Genomic DNA, 15,710 nt, shown 5'->3' with positions numbered 1-15,710 from the left:
CTCTGGGTCCTGGGTCAGCCTAGACCACTTGGCTTCCTTCTGAGGCGTCTCTCTCGCCTGTCCAGCAACCACCTTCTCTCTGGTGCTCAGCCTTGCATCTGCCTCTGGAATTGCCCAAGCGCAGCTTGCTCTTGGCGCTGTGGCTTCTCTTACCTGTGTCACAGTGAGAGACACCTTTCATTGCTTTATTTGTAAACACAAATATAAATAAATACACACACACACACACACATACACCATCCTTAAAAACCTAGTAGAGGGCTGGAGATACAGCTCAACGGCACAAGCACTTGGCTGGCAAGCACTAGTCCTGAGTACAAGTCCCAGTAAGAAACAAAACCTAGTGGAGCCTGTTGTAGCACACCTATAATCCTAGCACTCAGGAGGCTGAGGCAGGAGGACTGCCATGAGTTTGAAGCCAGCCTGAACTACACACTGAGTTCAAGGCCAGCTTGAACTACAGAGCCAGAGACTGTCTCAAAACAAACACAAAAGAGAAGCGCTAGTGGGTCATCTGTGTGGGCCACTTAGGCAAATTCTCATTATCCACTAAGAAATGCAATTTATTGAGTGTTGGTAGAAGCCTGGGTACAACACAACTCCAGTTTAATGTGCTTATTTTCATTCTGTGGATTTTAGTCACTATAGCTCAATGTATCAAGCCAGAAAAAGCATAAATTAAATCTCAATTCCTTTCTTGAAAGGTATCAAAAGGAAAGGTATGCTATACTGTAATTAAATTATTTTATATTAAGTAAACATTAGCAAAATACCAGAGATTATTATGTCGTTATTATGATCCTCGAATCCCTAGAATTCTAGCAAAAATGTTCTCGGCGGGGAGGCGCTCTGGACTCAGGCCTAGCGGTTCCCACACAAGTCTCCCTTTCTGCCCCTCTTCAGATCTGCATTCAACGGACCCTTAACTGCGTCCTCTGGCTGCTGGGGGGCTCAGAGGTAGAGGACTTGGCTGCCCTGGGTGAGGCCCACGCCCATCCTCAGCACCTCGGAGCCTAAGCCGCAGCGTCCCGGCCACCTGCCACCGGCCACCCGCCACCAGCCGGGCCACGGCCTCCCTCCGCCTGCGCGTCCTGATCTCACTTCTTTCTCTCCCGCTAGGTGTGGGCGGATTTGCTCCCGGGGGCTCAGCGCTCCACTCGCTGCCTGCAGCCAGGCCCAGCCCAAAGGGTGCGCGGAGCAGTCTGAAGGGGGCCTGGGCAGCTCTTTGGGGTGGTTTCCTTTGCTTTCAGCCCTCAGGATGAGGTCCTGAGGCCCCAGCCTCCTGCACGCGCTGGCGAACTCTGTACACACTTTAGATGAGGAAGCGCTAACGCTGCCCGGCTCACCTGGCCTGCGGGGTGTGGCTGGGGCCGCCCGCTGGGGTTTGCTTCCGGAAACTCCCAGTCTCAGCGCTACCCTTGCACAGCCTCACCTCCTCTTCAGCGGCACCGCTCCCCAAAAACAAGGGCTGCAAACTCTTCTCACTGCGTTAAGAATTTCAAATCTGGGCGTGATGGCGCCGACCTAAATCCCAGCACTGGTTCGGCAGAAGCAGGAGCATCACTTTGAGTTCAAGACTAGCCTGGGCTACATAGAGAGCTTTTCTCGAAAAACAAAAAAGGATTTGAAAATCTCTACCTGCTTCTATCTCAAATGTAGTCGAGTTTCACTCTACTTTTATTTATTTATTTTGCAGAACCGGGGATTGAACTCAGGCCCTTGCGCTTGCCAGGGAAGTGCTTATTCCACTGAGCCATCTCCCGGGCCCCTTCACTCTACTTTTAAAGCAATATGTTTTCACATTAATTTTTTAGCTGTAAGTTGCTGTTACTGGACACCTTACCTTTTTAATTTTAAGAGTTCAAGTTTTTAATTTTTCAAATTCGTAGTATTTTTATTAGCAAGTATTTGTGGTACATAATGATTATATTTATCCTGCGAACTTGGTGCATGTATGTAACCCATCAGAATTCCTTTCGTTTTTCCTGCTCTCCCCACCCCCCAGCATTTGAAAGGCAAAAAAATTAAAAATTTAAAAAAATCTGGCAATTGATTAAATGTTCACAGCTCAAAACAACAGTAATTTCTCTGAAGTTCTTACTCGGGAGAAATGAAACTATGTATCCACACAAGGTCCCTTATGGAAAGGATCAAGACAACTTTTCCTGAGAGTCAAATACCCAGAGCAACCAGTCTGTCACCCAGGAATGGACCATGATTTGGGACAACCTCACAAGGCAGTACACAAAGCTACCTGTGCAGACCAGAAGGGCCGGCAAACCGCAGGGAACTATGACACACACCCTCACAAAGCTCTCTCGCAGGGACACACACACACACACACACACAAACATGCACAATCACACAGTGCTCACAGGGTACAGTGGTGAAGGCTCTGGCAGTGCCAGACTCACAACCAGTCCCTCCAGCCCTGAGTCACACAATGATGTCAGCTAAGTGCTCAGAGAATGGGGTGTGGGGGGACTGGAAGCCCCACTAGATGGAGTCTTAGAAGTATGAAGAAAACCTTCTAAGGTTGGTTGGTGGTGGATACTCATGGTCCCAGGACTCAGGAGGCTGAGATAGGAGGATTCACATGAGTTCGAAGGCCACCTTGGGCTACCTAGTGAGCTCTAGGCCAGCCTGAACTACCTAGCAAGAACTTTTTTTTTTTTTGTATTTAGGACAGGATGTACAGGGTCTCACTGTATAGATGGGACTTGTAGTGATCCTCCTGTTTACAGCCTCCCAAGTGCCAGGATTACAGGCACCACTATGCCTAGTTTAATAGCCATTTCAGCTCGCCCTGGGGGCGGGCCGGCAGGGAAGGCTGGGATGGAATCTCCCACCCCTGCTTCTCCCTTTAATCCCCTGAGCTACTTGGCAGGCCCTCCTAGCGAGAACTTGTTTCAAAAAAGCACGGACTAAAAAGAATTAGGAGGAAGCCCAAGCAATTTTAAAATTTAATGAAAGCTCTTAAATTTAAAAGATGACCATGCAGAGAGACAAAGCGGCCCAGAGGAGCAGCACCAACCCAGGTCCCCTGCAGTGAGCATGGGGGCTGAGGCCTCCCCTCTTTCTTGTGACCTTCACCCCATCCTGCCAGGACACCTGCTGTGGAGCCTGCTGACCAGGGATTGACACCTCTACAAAGCGAATCCAAAGAAACCTCTCCTTCCTTATGAGAAGGTGACTCACACACACACACACACACACACACACACACACACACACACACTGGATGAGCTCCGAAATGTCTTGATTTTAGGAAGGCTGACAGCGTGTACAGGTCTCAGCTGCTGCTCAATGCCTGCCTTTTAGGAGCACTGAGGGAACATTGGTGGAGTTGGCTCTGGGGCTGGGACAGTGGAGGCTCCCAGGGAATTGGTGGGCACTTAGGACACAGAACCACTGTCAGCCCCTGGCCCGGGGGAGCAGGCTGGCCACTTCAGTGTGGCGTGGCACTGGGCAGTGTGATTTGAGCCCAGAACTTATAACTGCCCACCTCCGGCGAGCTGCTCCATCTCTTTGTGGCTTGGACCTGGTGCAAGGGCAGTGCAGAGAGCAAAGACTCTTCCTCAGGTGTGAACAGGCTCCGCAGGCCTGGGACTCTCTGTGACTATTGGTTGCTGAAGTCATGCTCTTCCTAGGTGACCCTGGAAACGTGGAAACTCACAGGATGCCTTTCACGAGGACAAGGCAGAGCTGAATTCTGCTTTGTGCTATTCCAAAGCCTGTTCTCCACCCCACCCCACCCCTGCCGTGTGCCCTGCAGGAGGAAGGTAGCTCTTTGCCTCTGGATGAGGCTTCGTGGCCGTGGATGGCAGCCTTGTCATACAGTGTCACATCAGGATGCTGGAGCTGGCTGCTGCCCCTGCTCATGGGGCTCACCTAGCCTAAGCTCACAGCACTGTTCCCTGTCTACCAGGAGGGTGCTCCTGTCCATGCCCCATGCATGAATACATGGCATGGGACAGAATACCATGTATCTGCCCCATCCTACCCCATGGCACATTAGTGGCACATGTACAGTAATAGACATGTGGCGAGTGGTGTTTTGTGTAAAATGTAGGCATCAATTTTGGATTGTTCTATGGCCCTATAGGAGAGGGTAAGGGATGCTTTAATTTTTATTTGTTTAGCATCAAGGAAAAGTCATGCCAGACACTAGCTACAGGCAGCAGGACAGATCTTATATAGGAGACTGCCCTCGCTGAGCTCCCTGCCCACACCTGAAGACTGCAACAGAAGAGCACGAGGCAGGAGCCCATGTCCCTGCCCTGCTGTGCCCCCTCCTCCATCCAGGATGACCTCCCTGCCCCTGTGGTCCCTGGCAACACTCCTCTGTAAGTCCCTTTTGCTTGGAAAAGTCCCAGCTTCCCAGCTCATAACCTCTCCGGGGCTGTCATTCTTCCCAGCCTGATGGCGAGGAAGAAGACAAGTGGCAAACCGTTCTCAGCAGCAGTTCTGCTGGGACAGACCCCAACCTCAGCAGGTCAGGACTGCGATCAGACAAGGGGTACTGTGGCTGGTGGCTGGCCCGCCTCTGGCTCCCAAGACCTGCATCTGACATTCTGCCGAGCTCAAGGAGACCTGCTAGAAAGTCACTGTATGACGACTCATTTCCAGCTGACTCTCCACTGGTTGGCTCAGGGTTCTTTCTGTTTTGTGCTGTTAAACACGCACAGCAGCTATTTATTGTCTCAGCAATGTTGTGAAAGACACTACCTCAAACCCAATGGGTTTATATCTAGGATGGCACTCTGAGACTCCCCCAGACAAGATTAGCTGTCTGTAGACTCATCTGTGGTGGCCCTGGCTGGTGCAGCTGGCGCTATGCCACATGTCCACACCCAGTGCTTCTCGTGTCCCCTGACTGTGTTCGCCCAGGCGTGTTCCTGGGCCTGCAGAGTGGTGAGAGAGGAGCGGATGTGGACTTCCTCAGGCCCTGACTTGCTCCAGGTCAGCTGCCTTCCCTCTACTCTACTCTTCCTCGGAGTCCCCAGGGCTCAGAAGAGCAAGTTTTAATGGCGAAGTCAGTGCCCTTCTATAAGAGAAGAATGGCAAGTTGGTAGCTCTGGCAAACTTCCCAGAGCGTCCTGGAGAACAGAGCAGTGAGCTGTGTCTCTCAAGCTATCCTGCACCCTGGCTTCATCTCTGGAGCTTGTGGGGACAGAGGCTTTCCATCATACCACTCACTAGGGACCCCAAGCCTTGGGACAGAGGGAAAAATAAAGTTGTGAAGAAAGAGGTGGAGACTTGTAACACTGTCAGGTTGCCCTGATTTGCCTTTCTATTCCAGCGCAATTACTCAGTACACTGGAGAAGATGCTGACCTGACCAGGTCACAACAGAGGACCAAAAAATAACAGAGCCAGCATTTGCCCAGGCCCTCTGGGCCTGTCCTCAAGCCCTGTATTAATTCATAATCAGAAGCTGCTCTATGGGGAAGGATTTCTCCTTATCTACCCATACCTAGGCTTTTAAGAAAAATGTGCCTCAGAATCAATAAACTGTGCTCACTCTGGCAGCACATAGACTGACACAGGGAAGGTACAGAGAAGATTTGCATGGCCTTGGCACAAGGATGACATGCAAATTCATGAACTGTTCCATAATTTTAAGACATCAATAAACTTCCTCTTACCTTGCAAAATAAATTAAGTTTTATAATTCTTTCTGAAAACATACCTTTGCATAGGCGCTTCATTAATTAGCTTCCTGTTTAATTAATAGCCAGCTCTTAGTAAGTGTCTGTATAAACTTCCTGCTCTGGCGCAGACAGGGGTGCGGGCCACTCAAGGACAGCAGAGCCACTCTCACCAGTGGGCTGCCAGAGAGCATGCGTCAAGCCACTGTCTCCACTGTCTCTTTGCTGATGACACAGCCAGGCACAAAACAATTTAGGTCTGGATGTGGGTCTTTAGCTTCCTGGAGCCTGGCCCGTCTTTCCATAACAAGTCCGGGCAGTGTGAACTGCCAGCCGCTGACATGAGACCATGTTTATTGAAGATTAACATGACACAATGCTTTTAAACTTTGTAAGAAGAATTATATACACTTGACTGAAGCTTGATACCAGCTCTTTCTTCACTCAGGTTAAAATGTCACCATTCAAAGCACTGAATTTAAGACCAGCACACTGAGTCTGTTTTAGGGAAATGATCTTTCAGCCTTCTCATTCTGACCAGCTTCCGGGGACACTCTGAGGAGTCTGTGAGGACCAGGAGTCTGGTTTCAGCACCCTGCAGGAGGCTGTGAGATAAGTTTTAACCTGTAACACTCCTTGCCATACCCTGAAGGGCTGGCAGGAAGTGAATGGGGCTGGGACCTCTCCTCCCACTAGGCGGTGACTCAGCAGCCTCTCTGGGCCCTAAAATCTCTCTCCCCTCCATTCCCGCCTTTCTGATGAACTTCAGGATTACCCTAGAGTCAGTGTAAGAGAATGAAGCTGTTGAGTTCAAAGAAGGGTGACCGAAGTGATTCAAAATAATGAGCAAACACCAAGAGAAAACGTAACAGGAAATTATTCAAAGGGGAGTTTTCTCATTTTGTGTCATGTATTTTTAAGGAGACATGGTCTAATTTTTCCATAAACTTGTGAAAATCAGTAAGAGGAAGTAGGCTTGAATTAAGAAATATTACAGCAGATGGGGAAAAGAATGTGGATCTTCCAGGCACTAATGTGTTATAAAGACGCGTCCGTTGTAAGGAGTGAAGAGATAACATGTGGGGAAATAGTCCCTGACACACAAGAGGAATTTGGTAAGCATTTTTGGCTGTGCAGCTTTTCTGACCCTGGAGCATTTGCCAAATGGTCCTTTTGTTCCCATGAAGGAAGGGCCTTGGCCAGGTCTATCAGGCCAAAGCACACACTTGAAGTACACTGCTCCACAAAATGCTTGACAGCCCATGTAGCAAACAATGGTAAATGCATTGCTTAGTGTGCAAGTCCTTTGTTCTTCAAAATAAAATGCATTATTTTATTTTATTTTTGCATTTTAGTACAGGGTCTACAGGGTCTCACTACATAGATTGGACTCAGTGATCCACCTGTGATCAGCCTCCCAAGAACTGGGATGACAGGCAAGTGCCTCCATGCCCAGTCTTAATCACCTTCTCAGCTTGCCCTGGGGGTGGGGCCAGCACAGCACACCAGGGATTGAACCTCAGCCATGCGTCTGCCTAAGCAGGTGCTTTAATCCTCTGAGCTATTTGGCTGGTCCTAAAATGCATGAAGAAGAAGGGAAGGATGAGGAGAAGGAAGATGAAGAGGAGGAGGAGGAGGAGGAGGAGGAGGAGGAGGAGAAGAAGGGAAAGGAGGAGAAGGAGGAGGAGGAGGAGAAGAAGAAGAAGAGGAGGAGGAGGAAGGAGAGGAGGAGGAGGAAGAGGAGGAAGAGGAGGAGGAGGAGGAAGAAGAAGAAGAAGAAGAAGGAGAAGAAGGAGAACAAGAAGAAGAAGAAGAAGAAGAAGAAGATTTCAAATTCATCCTCTGACAAGCAAATGTGTTCTACAGGGCTGGTGAGATAGCTCAGCGGACTAAAGTGTTTGGTTAGGCAAGCTTATGCAAACACAGGGACAATGGTTCGATCCCTGGCACCACATGCCATGCCAACCCCTCTCCCACAGTGGGCTGAGTAGGCTACAGAGTCTGAGCATAGTGGTGCCTACCTATAATCCCAGTGCTGGGGAGGTTGAAAGCAAGAGGATCACCATGAGTCCAAGCTGCGTGATGAGACCCTGCAACAACTAAATACATTTTTTTAAAAAAGGTATCTTACAACAGAGACACTAAAGTCCTCCAAAGAGCTGTAGCTGTGACCTCAACTTATGGCAAAGTTATATTCTACCTCTCCTTGATGTAGGTACCAATCACAGTATCACTTTGCTAAACACTTTTGGGAGTCCTGTAATCCTGTGATTCCCTCTCAGCTCCAGACTCCTCCAAGACCTCCTGTAGATCTGCTTTGCTGATGGTACTGTCCTTGCCTCCTAAGGCTGTGTCTAGAAGTTCCCCCAAAGCCTCATGCAGTTATACGTAGAGCTTTACAGACAGCTAGATCTAGGGTATACGATGCTGAGATTAAGTGCCTGGTGTTGGGACTAAGGGTGTGTGATTACTGAATTAGTCTACTGATTGCTTTTGGTATCATTCTGGGTGTGGATGATGGGAAGGCCCACTCTGGATGTGGGGGTACCACCCAAGGGTGGGTAGCCTGGAAGGATGAAAGGGAGAGACGGACTGTTGCTTCTGGCTTCTGCCTACCACAAACTGTGGTTCTCAACTGTGATGCCCCTTTGCCATGACACCCTGCCTTGGAGCCAGCCAACTATGAGCTGAAAGCTCTACAGACTGTGAGCTACAATTAAGCTTTTCTTCTTTAACTTTTGGCACTGGGTGTTTTTCCTCAGCAATGGGATAAGTAGCTAAGACACCTCCTTTGTCTGTCCAATCTCCTCTTCCCATACAGAATGCAGAGACCAACAGAGAAAGGTCTGGGAAGGGCAGGGTATAGCTCTTGTTCAGTACACAAGAGGCCCTGCGCTCCACCCCCAGCACAACACAAACAGATGAATTAGTTAGGAAAAATATTTTATATATGGTGATTGTGTCATGAGAAAATGACTTAACCAAACCCAGGAGCTCTCTACATTTAGGACCAAAAACATGAGAGACAAAGCAACTTCGCAGCAGCAGCTTACAGGGCAAGGCCCATGGCACTTGCTGGAGAACTTCTTGGCTTGGGGGAAGAGCCCCAGGGCTGGAGTAGGCTGTTACAAAACAGAGCACAATGAGGGAGTGATGGGACTGATATCTTTGCGTGTGCTTCACGGGGTGTACCAAGCTCCACAGCACTCTCAGTGCTGGTTGCTTAGTGGATCTCAATAAGGGCTTTTACCTTACTCCTTCTGAGCAGAGCTGAAGACCGAAAGGAGGGACACTGTCCATTGTCAGCTGGACCCAGCATACTCTGTCTCTGTGATTAAAAACTAGCCAGAAGTGAGTGGCTGGAAATATCTAGCCATAGTGGATTTTCTACTAAAGCATTACCTCTACAGGCTTCCAGTCTCTGGCTGTGTTTCACCTCCAGTTATTGCCACCATGACAACCATGATTCTGATTAAAGGCTCTAGGATCTGATATTCTGAGTAAACTGAGAAAGTTACAAATTAGTGTAGGCAATAAGCTCCAACTGGAGTTTCAAAATACAGGCACTGAAATGCAGTACTAGATCCCTCTTCTTTTTGAGGTTCTCAAACATGCTGAAGTTGTTTTAAGTCCCTAGCATAACAGATGTACTCTTACTGTCTTCATGAGGGGAACTGCGGCTGTCCGGGCTATCCACGGGTCGACACCTGCTCCTGCTGCTGATGTCTTGCTCCTTGCTGTTCCTCCTTCAGAGCTCACGTACTGCCTAGCCCTTTCTCCAGTCCTTTCCACAGGTCAGGTTAAGACCCACTCAAGGCAGAGTGCATTGTGGGGAAAATACTGGCATGTCTACAAGCCTGGCAAGGGGATGAGGGGCACATAGAACTACAAGCATCAGCATGTCAGCCTCTGACCAGAGAGCAGCATTTGGGTTTCTGTTTCATCCTAAGGAAGTCTTTCTGTGAATTTGTCATCAAAGACATTTGCTCTACTGAGAACATACAGGTCACCATTCAAACCAAGATACTTTTGAGAGCAAAAGGACAGCACAAACAATTACACTGGTACAACAGACATAAAGAGACACCATCCCAGGTACACATGGATAGAAGATCCCCTAATTATAAGCACTGACTGGGTTCAAAAAAAAAATCCTTCCTTCTGTTCACTGCCTCTTTCACTCCAGTGAAAGGCTGTCCAGATCCTACTTTAAAAAAAGGAAAAAGGATAGTTTGTCTGGTGTCTAGATGTCCCTCAATGGTCAAAGGTGGGGTGTTTTAGAGGTGGCTGGATCTAGACTTCGGTGTTGTATACTCAGCCTGTCCTAATACACTAGAGAGAGTAAAAAGTACCTTTGCCCAATGACTATTGAAAATGAGAGTGACATTTGAGAGAGAAAATAATTTGTGTCTGTTTACAAACTTCAAGAAGAACATTTAAATGTTTATGTAATTTACTATAACAAATCATGAATTCATTCTTCATTAGCAAACTTTTTTTTTCATTAGCAAACTATTATCACAGCTCTGCACTATCCTAACTAGAAGAGAACAAAGTGGTTAAGCAAGAGGGTTGGGCCGGGGAGATAGCTCAGTGGAATAAGCACTTTCCTGGCAAGTGCAAGGACCTGAGTTCAATCCCCGGTTCCGGCAAAAAAAAAAAAAAAAAAAAAAAAAAATAGTAAGAGGGTTATTCCCCCAAATTGGTCATGTTCCTTAAAGGAAAACAAAGAATTTGTTCATCAAGGATCAGGATTTAGTAATTTTGAAAGTTAGAGTTTTAATTTAGTGTTTGCAATACATTTAGTGAATTTTCATTATCTACACATGTTATACTTATAAAAAATACAAATTCTGATTATGGAGTAAAACTGAAACAAGAAAACCAGTTGCTAAAAGAAAGCCAGCGTGATGGCATTTTAAGCCCTTAGGTCTGAAGAATTAGCTGCAGAACAGAGATGCCAATACTGGGACTGACCAAGAAAGTAGGCATTGAAAACAATCAACCAATCTGTTTGTTATCTGCTGCATGCCAGATAACTCTGCTAGTCATTGGAGATGCAAATGTGGAAAAGCAGAGGTATTTCAGCAAATTAAATAATGTGGTTTGAGAACACACTGCTCAAAACCCTAAATACAACATATCTGACAGTACCAGGTGAACTGCTCACTTTGGTTTAGTCGGATCTAGGCATCATCAGTCTTCAGATGGAGAGAAAGAGGAGGTAAAGGGGAGGAAGAATGGGGCTGTTCACCAGGGTGGGTGGAGGGGAGCAGTTGGCAGAGTAATTGTATTGCCACCTGCACAATGTCAGCTTCTTCTTGGAAGGACTTGGGCTAAACAAGTCACAGGTTTTGAGACCAGGAGGCCCTGTGTTCCTGCATGTAACTTTATGAGTACGTGAACACTGTGTGTGTAGTGTTACATTTATAAAGAGAAATACTAAATCTTAATAGCAATGAGATGTTCAAACAACTTCTGATCTTGCCTACTGAGTAGATATTAAACCATTTCCTGCAAATAGGCATCATCCTTTGCATTACAGTATTTGGAAAGATTTAAAGAAATGCTCACTCAAAGCATTCTCGATGTAGTCAGCCTCTAGCACTGGAAGGTCTTCTGACTGGGAAGACAGACAAATCGGTCCACTGGAATAGAAGCTGATAGTTTGTATTCTAGGCTAAGGGCACTCAGTTTGAAGATCTTGCTCTGGTCTTAGGTCAGCAGCCCAAAGAGGTCATCTGTATGGTTTTATGCACGACTCCGTCTCTGATCTTTACTCATCTTTGCTTCTAAAGGACAGCCAGGGGAGCTCTGCATCCCCAAGCAGAAGTCATAGGCCTTTTTATACCTCCAGCCTAACAGCCATGCTGTAGTGAGTCTTCTAACCTTGACCTGTCCAACATCAACTCCAACATGTAAATGCATGGGCTTAGATGGCGGAGAAAGAGAGAGCAAAGAGTCCCAAGACTTGAAACTTGGTAAACTTTAACTATGAAAGACTGCTCTAAGGTGCTGTTGCACTGTATTTATTACTATAATTCTACAATAAGTCTTGGATATCTAATAATGACAATCTTTCCCTTGTGTTTTATTTTTTTTTCAATTTTTTCTAAACTACTTTTGGACTTTTAACACTTAAAAATTTTAATGATGCATTTTATTTAATCCACTGTATACAAAATTCCTTCAAGATGAAGTGTGACACATTACATTTTAATTTAGACAAAACACAACAAATGCTCAGTGGTCCCTCATGGCTGATGGCACTGTACATATGGCCATGCTCCTATAAAGCAAACTATTTTTTGGGGGGAGGGGGACTAGGAAGCAGACTCAGGGCCTCCTGCTTGCCCCTGAGCTACATCTCTGGCTCACAAATGACTTTTTAAAAAATTGCTTGTTAAGCTTTAGGGAAAAACAAACCAAAAATACCCAGACCAAACTGGATTCTTTTCTTCATTTGGATTCCATTTCTCTATCTCTTCTTTTTTAATTTCATGGGCAATTCATAGCTTTATAATATCTTGACTATATAGTGTCTCTGCTTATTTAGGTCCTTTGGTGCTTCAAAATACTTTCTGGGATTCTACATGCAGGTCGTGTGTATTTTGGGTCTTCCAGGCCACACTTACTGAGCATGCACTGCGAGGCGACGAGGGCACTTAGCAAGGTTTCTGCAGATGATAAAACCAAGACCCTGAGAACTGAGCCACTGCCCAAGGAACATGGATAGGTGTTCAGGCTGGACCAGCTCCAGAGCCTGGTCAGGAGGGTCTCTCCAAGTGGCTGCTGCTTCCCAAGAAGCTGCACAAGGCTGGGGAAATGAAAAAAAAAAAAAAATTCCCTAGCTGGCAGAAAGTGGGCCATGTGCTGGACCCCTCATCCTCTTGGCCAGGCACTGCCCACAGGGCATCCGGCAAAGGTCAGACCCAGCCCTGCAGAGGTTAGCGCGCCTTTGAGGAGATAACATGTGTATTACTGTTCTGCCAGATTATGTTTTGTCTCAGTCTTTTGCCCAACTTTTGGAAAGAACGGAATTTTGAAATACTTGCTTGCACTTTTAGCATTTCTAGGCTGATCTAACCCGGGAATCGCGGTTTCCCCATCGGCTCGGTTCCAGTAAACTGCCCTGGGACAGGTTTTCATATCCTTTTCCTTTCTGGTAATTTGAGCTCAGGTACAGACTGAGGAAATTAAAGTAAAAATTTCCAAACATCCTGGGATCACGTTAAGAAATAAAAAGACAGGAGACACCTGCCGGAGGAGGAGCCCTTCCCTCCGTTCTTTTAGAAATGCTACTGTCATAAAGTGACCGCAGAGCTCGGGCCCAGGAAGCTAGCGCCAGACACCTGGCCTTGGCGGGCGAGGTGCCCCCATATCTGCGGGGAGACGGCCAGACCTTCCAGGGGGCAGCTGGAGATGAGGGCGGGCACGGAGCGGGGACACCAAGCAGGTGCACAAGGCCAGAGTTGAAGGGAGGAGCGGCATACAAGGAGGGCACGGACCCTGAGTGGGGGGGGGGGGGCGATACCGGGAAGGAGGAGAGAGAGGAGGGGCCGGGAGCATCAGGCGGAGTCGAGGGCGGGGACACCGGGGTGAGTCACCAGCCCGCCAGGATCCGGCTCGCCTCAACTTCGGATCCGGCCCTAGGTGCTGCTCTACACCTTCGTGGACTTCGGCACCGGAGACTCGACAGCGACGCCATCGAGCCGGGTAATGCGCGCCCTACCGGCTCTGAACGCGCCCCGGGACCCTACGCGGCCGAGCGCGGTGGAGCGGCTGGCTGCCGACCGCGCCCGGTTCTCTCGCGGCCCGGGGGGCGGTGGGGACCCCACTTCCAAGAACTGCAGTTTAGGGGACAATAGGAACCCTGTTTCGGAGCCCCGCAGCCTGGACGCACCCGGCGGGGTGCAGCAACCCAGCGCACTCCAGGTCCCCACTCCGGTGTCTCGCAGAGTTATTCCGCGCCGGCCGCTGAGGCCCGACTCTCTGGTCATCTACAGACAGAAGTGCGACTTCGTACGTAGCCCAGGCTCCGAGGGCTCCAGGGGCAGCCTGGTGAAGAAGCTCTTCCCTGGACCGGGCAGGGACAGAACCTCCGAGCCCCCCGCGACGCCGCGGCTGGTGCGGGCGGAGCGGACCAAGCCCGACTCCGTGACCCCCGAGGTCCCTAGGCGCTCTGGGACCACCTCGAACCCCGCGATCCCCGGGAACTCCAGGACCTCAGGGGTCCCTGCAGCCTCGGCCCAGCCTATGCCCCTCGGGAGCCCAGCGGTCCCTGTGATCCTAGGGAGCATTGCGACCCCGGAGAACCGAGCCCGGACCTCATCGCCCCGGGTGGCGCGTCGCCCGGGACTGCAGCGCTCACACTCGGACCTCAGCAGACGCAGCTGCGACCCCGGAGCCGAGCGCGACGCCTTCTTCCAGTTCTGCGGCCTGGACCCCGAAGTGGTGGAGGCTCTGGGCAGGGACAACTTCTCCGCGGGCTCGGACTGCGCCGTCCTCAAGGTGCGCAGTGTGAGCGTGGCTACCTCGGAAGGCGGCTTCTCGCATCACAGCGGAGGGGAAGACGACGGACTGCAGGAGGAGGCGCTCACAGAGCAAGTTCCCAGCACCACCTCGATTGTCGAGAGGAACGCGCGCATCATTAAGTGGCTGTACACCTGCAAGAAGGCCAAGGGGATCCCGGGCCAGGGGCAGCAGGGACCCTCGTGACTGTCCACGCAGAGAACCAGGAATCAAGGTGAGCACCTGGAAATGCTAGAGCAGCAGGCTGCGCACGCACAGGAGCCAGAGATGGCGACCGGTTTGGGGGCGGGATCCAACTGCGCTTGTGGCTCAGCTCCTGCAGCTAGAAGGGACCCCAGGGATGGAGATGGAGAGGTTCCTGTATAGTCACTGTAGCCAGAGCAGAGCTAGGGTTCGAGTTTTCAGTGGGCTGCATCTACTGTCTGTAAAGTTCGCGATCCCACTCAACTTGTTATTGTGAAAAAAGAAATCAGAATTGTGGATTGCGGTTAGCCCGCAGTGTCACTCGCGGGCTATTACCATTTCCTGCAATGGATGTGGTCAGAGCCCACAGCCCAGGGCTCCTGTGCAACGGGCCCAGCTTGCAGCGGCCCCACCTGAGGTCCATGTGCCCTATCGTCCGACGTGGGCACTACTGTCTCGCGGGAGGCACAAAGAGGCAGTGAGCACTTTCCTAGAGATCGTTTTTTTTTTTTTTTTTTTTTTGCTTCAGTACTCAGGATCGAACTCGGGACAGGCAAATGCTTATGCCGCTGAGCTAGCTCCCCATCCCTTCCCAGATGCCTTTATGTGGAGACTTTCCATGGGACCTTGCCAGCAGTTTGGCATTCATTTAGCAAGAAGAGATCTTTATTTGAGTAAACTTGAACTGATTTGAGGGCTTCGATGTTTTCGAACCAGGTGGGTTGGACTCCACTCGAGTTCAGCACTGCCCAGATTCTACAGTGTGGTGATAATGGGACAGGCAGCGGCACTGGACGGAGCTCCAGCCCTTCTGTCAGGGGAGCTGATGCTTTTTCTGGGAAGCTGGAGCATGTTCCTTCCATGCTCCCTAGAGTGAGACCCAATGGGGAGTACAGAGCAGAATTAAGGTACGCCATCTCTGGGGTCCTCTGGGGAGTGCAGTAGCATTTAGGGTTCTCTTTGAGAACCAAGGACTTAATATTGCAATATTGGTCAAGTTTTTAAAAGTCATGATTTTGTCTGCCACTGAGGTACTAATCAAAGGTGTAGCATCATCAGGTGTAGAGCTGGGTAGGGATCACCACAGACAGGCTTGTGCTCAGTCCAGCTGGGTGGAAGGACACAAAAGAAGCCCTAAAAACTTTTCTGAGTTGCCTCAGTACAGATGCGAAGTAGCCAGAAGAGTCTTCTTGTTTTCTTGGAAAGAAGAGGCTCATGCCTGAAATTATTTCTTATAATTTATGAAAACATTTGCATCATATATTAACCCCCCAACATGTAGATAAGCAATCAAATTTTAGAAAAAGATTTTTTTTTTTTTTTTTTTTTTTTGGCAGAACCAGGG

The 15,710-nt window shown here is 49.1% G+C and overlaps 1 protein-coding gene and 1 non-coding gene across 2 annotated transcripts in view; both read left to right on the top strand.

Annotated features, from left to right (window-relative positions):
- The first annotated feature begins 5,515 nt into the window (after nt 1-5,515).
- On the top strand, nt 5,516-5,622 carry LOC111813614. The gene has a single exon (XR_002818820.1). It is a non-coding gene; the product is annotated as a U6 spliceosomal RNA (small nuclear RNA).
- A 7,522-nt stretch (nt 5,623-13,144) lies between these two features.
- Nucleotides 13,145-15,710, top strand: part of Fam110c (family with sequence similarity 110 member C) — a 6,944-nt gene continuing 4,378 nt past the window's right edge. Inside the window, exon 1 of the mRNA XM_023704786.1 lies at nt 13,145-14,396. Within this exon, the coding sequence (XP_023560554.1) occupies nt 13,370-14,368 (999 nt within the window). The 5' untranslated portion in view covers nt 13,145-13,369 and the 3' untranslated portion in view covers nt 14,369-14,396. The remainder of the gene's footprint in view (nt 14,397-15,710) is intronic.

This window comes from Octodon degus, unplaced genomic scaffold (assembly GCF_000260255.1).
Source record: "Octodon degus isolate 3935 unplaced genomic scaffold, OctDeg1.0 scaffold00204, whole genome shotgun sequence".
Taxonomy (NCBI): Eukaryota; Metazoa; Chordata; class Mammalia; order Rodentia; family Octodontidae; genus Octodon; species Octodon degus.
This window is presented reverse-complemented; position numbering and strand designations above follow the sequence as displayed.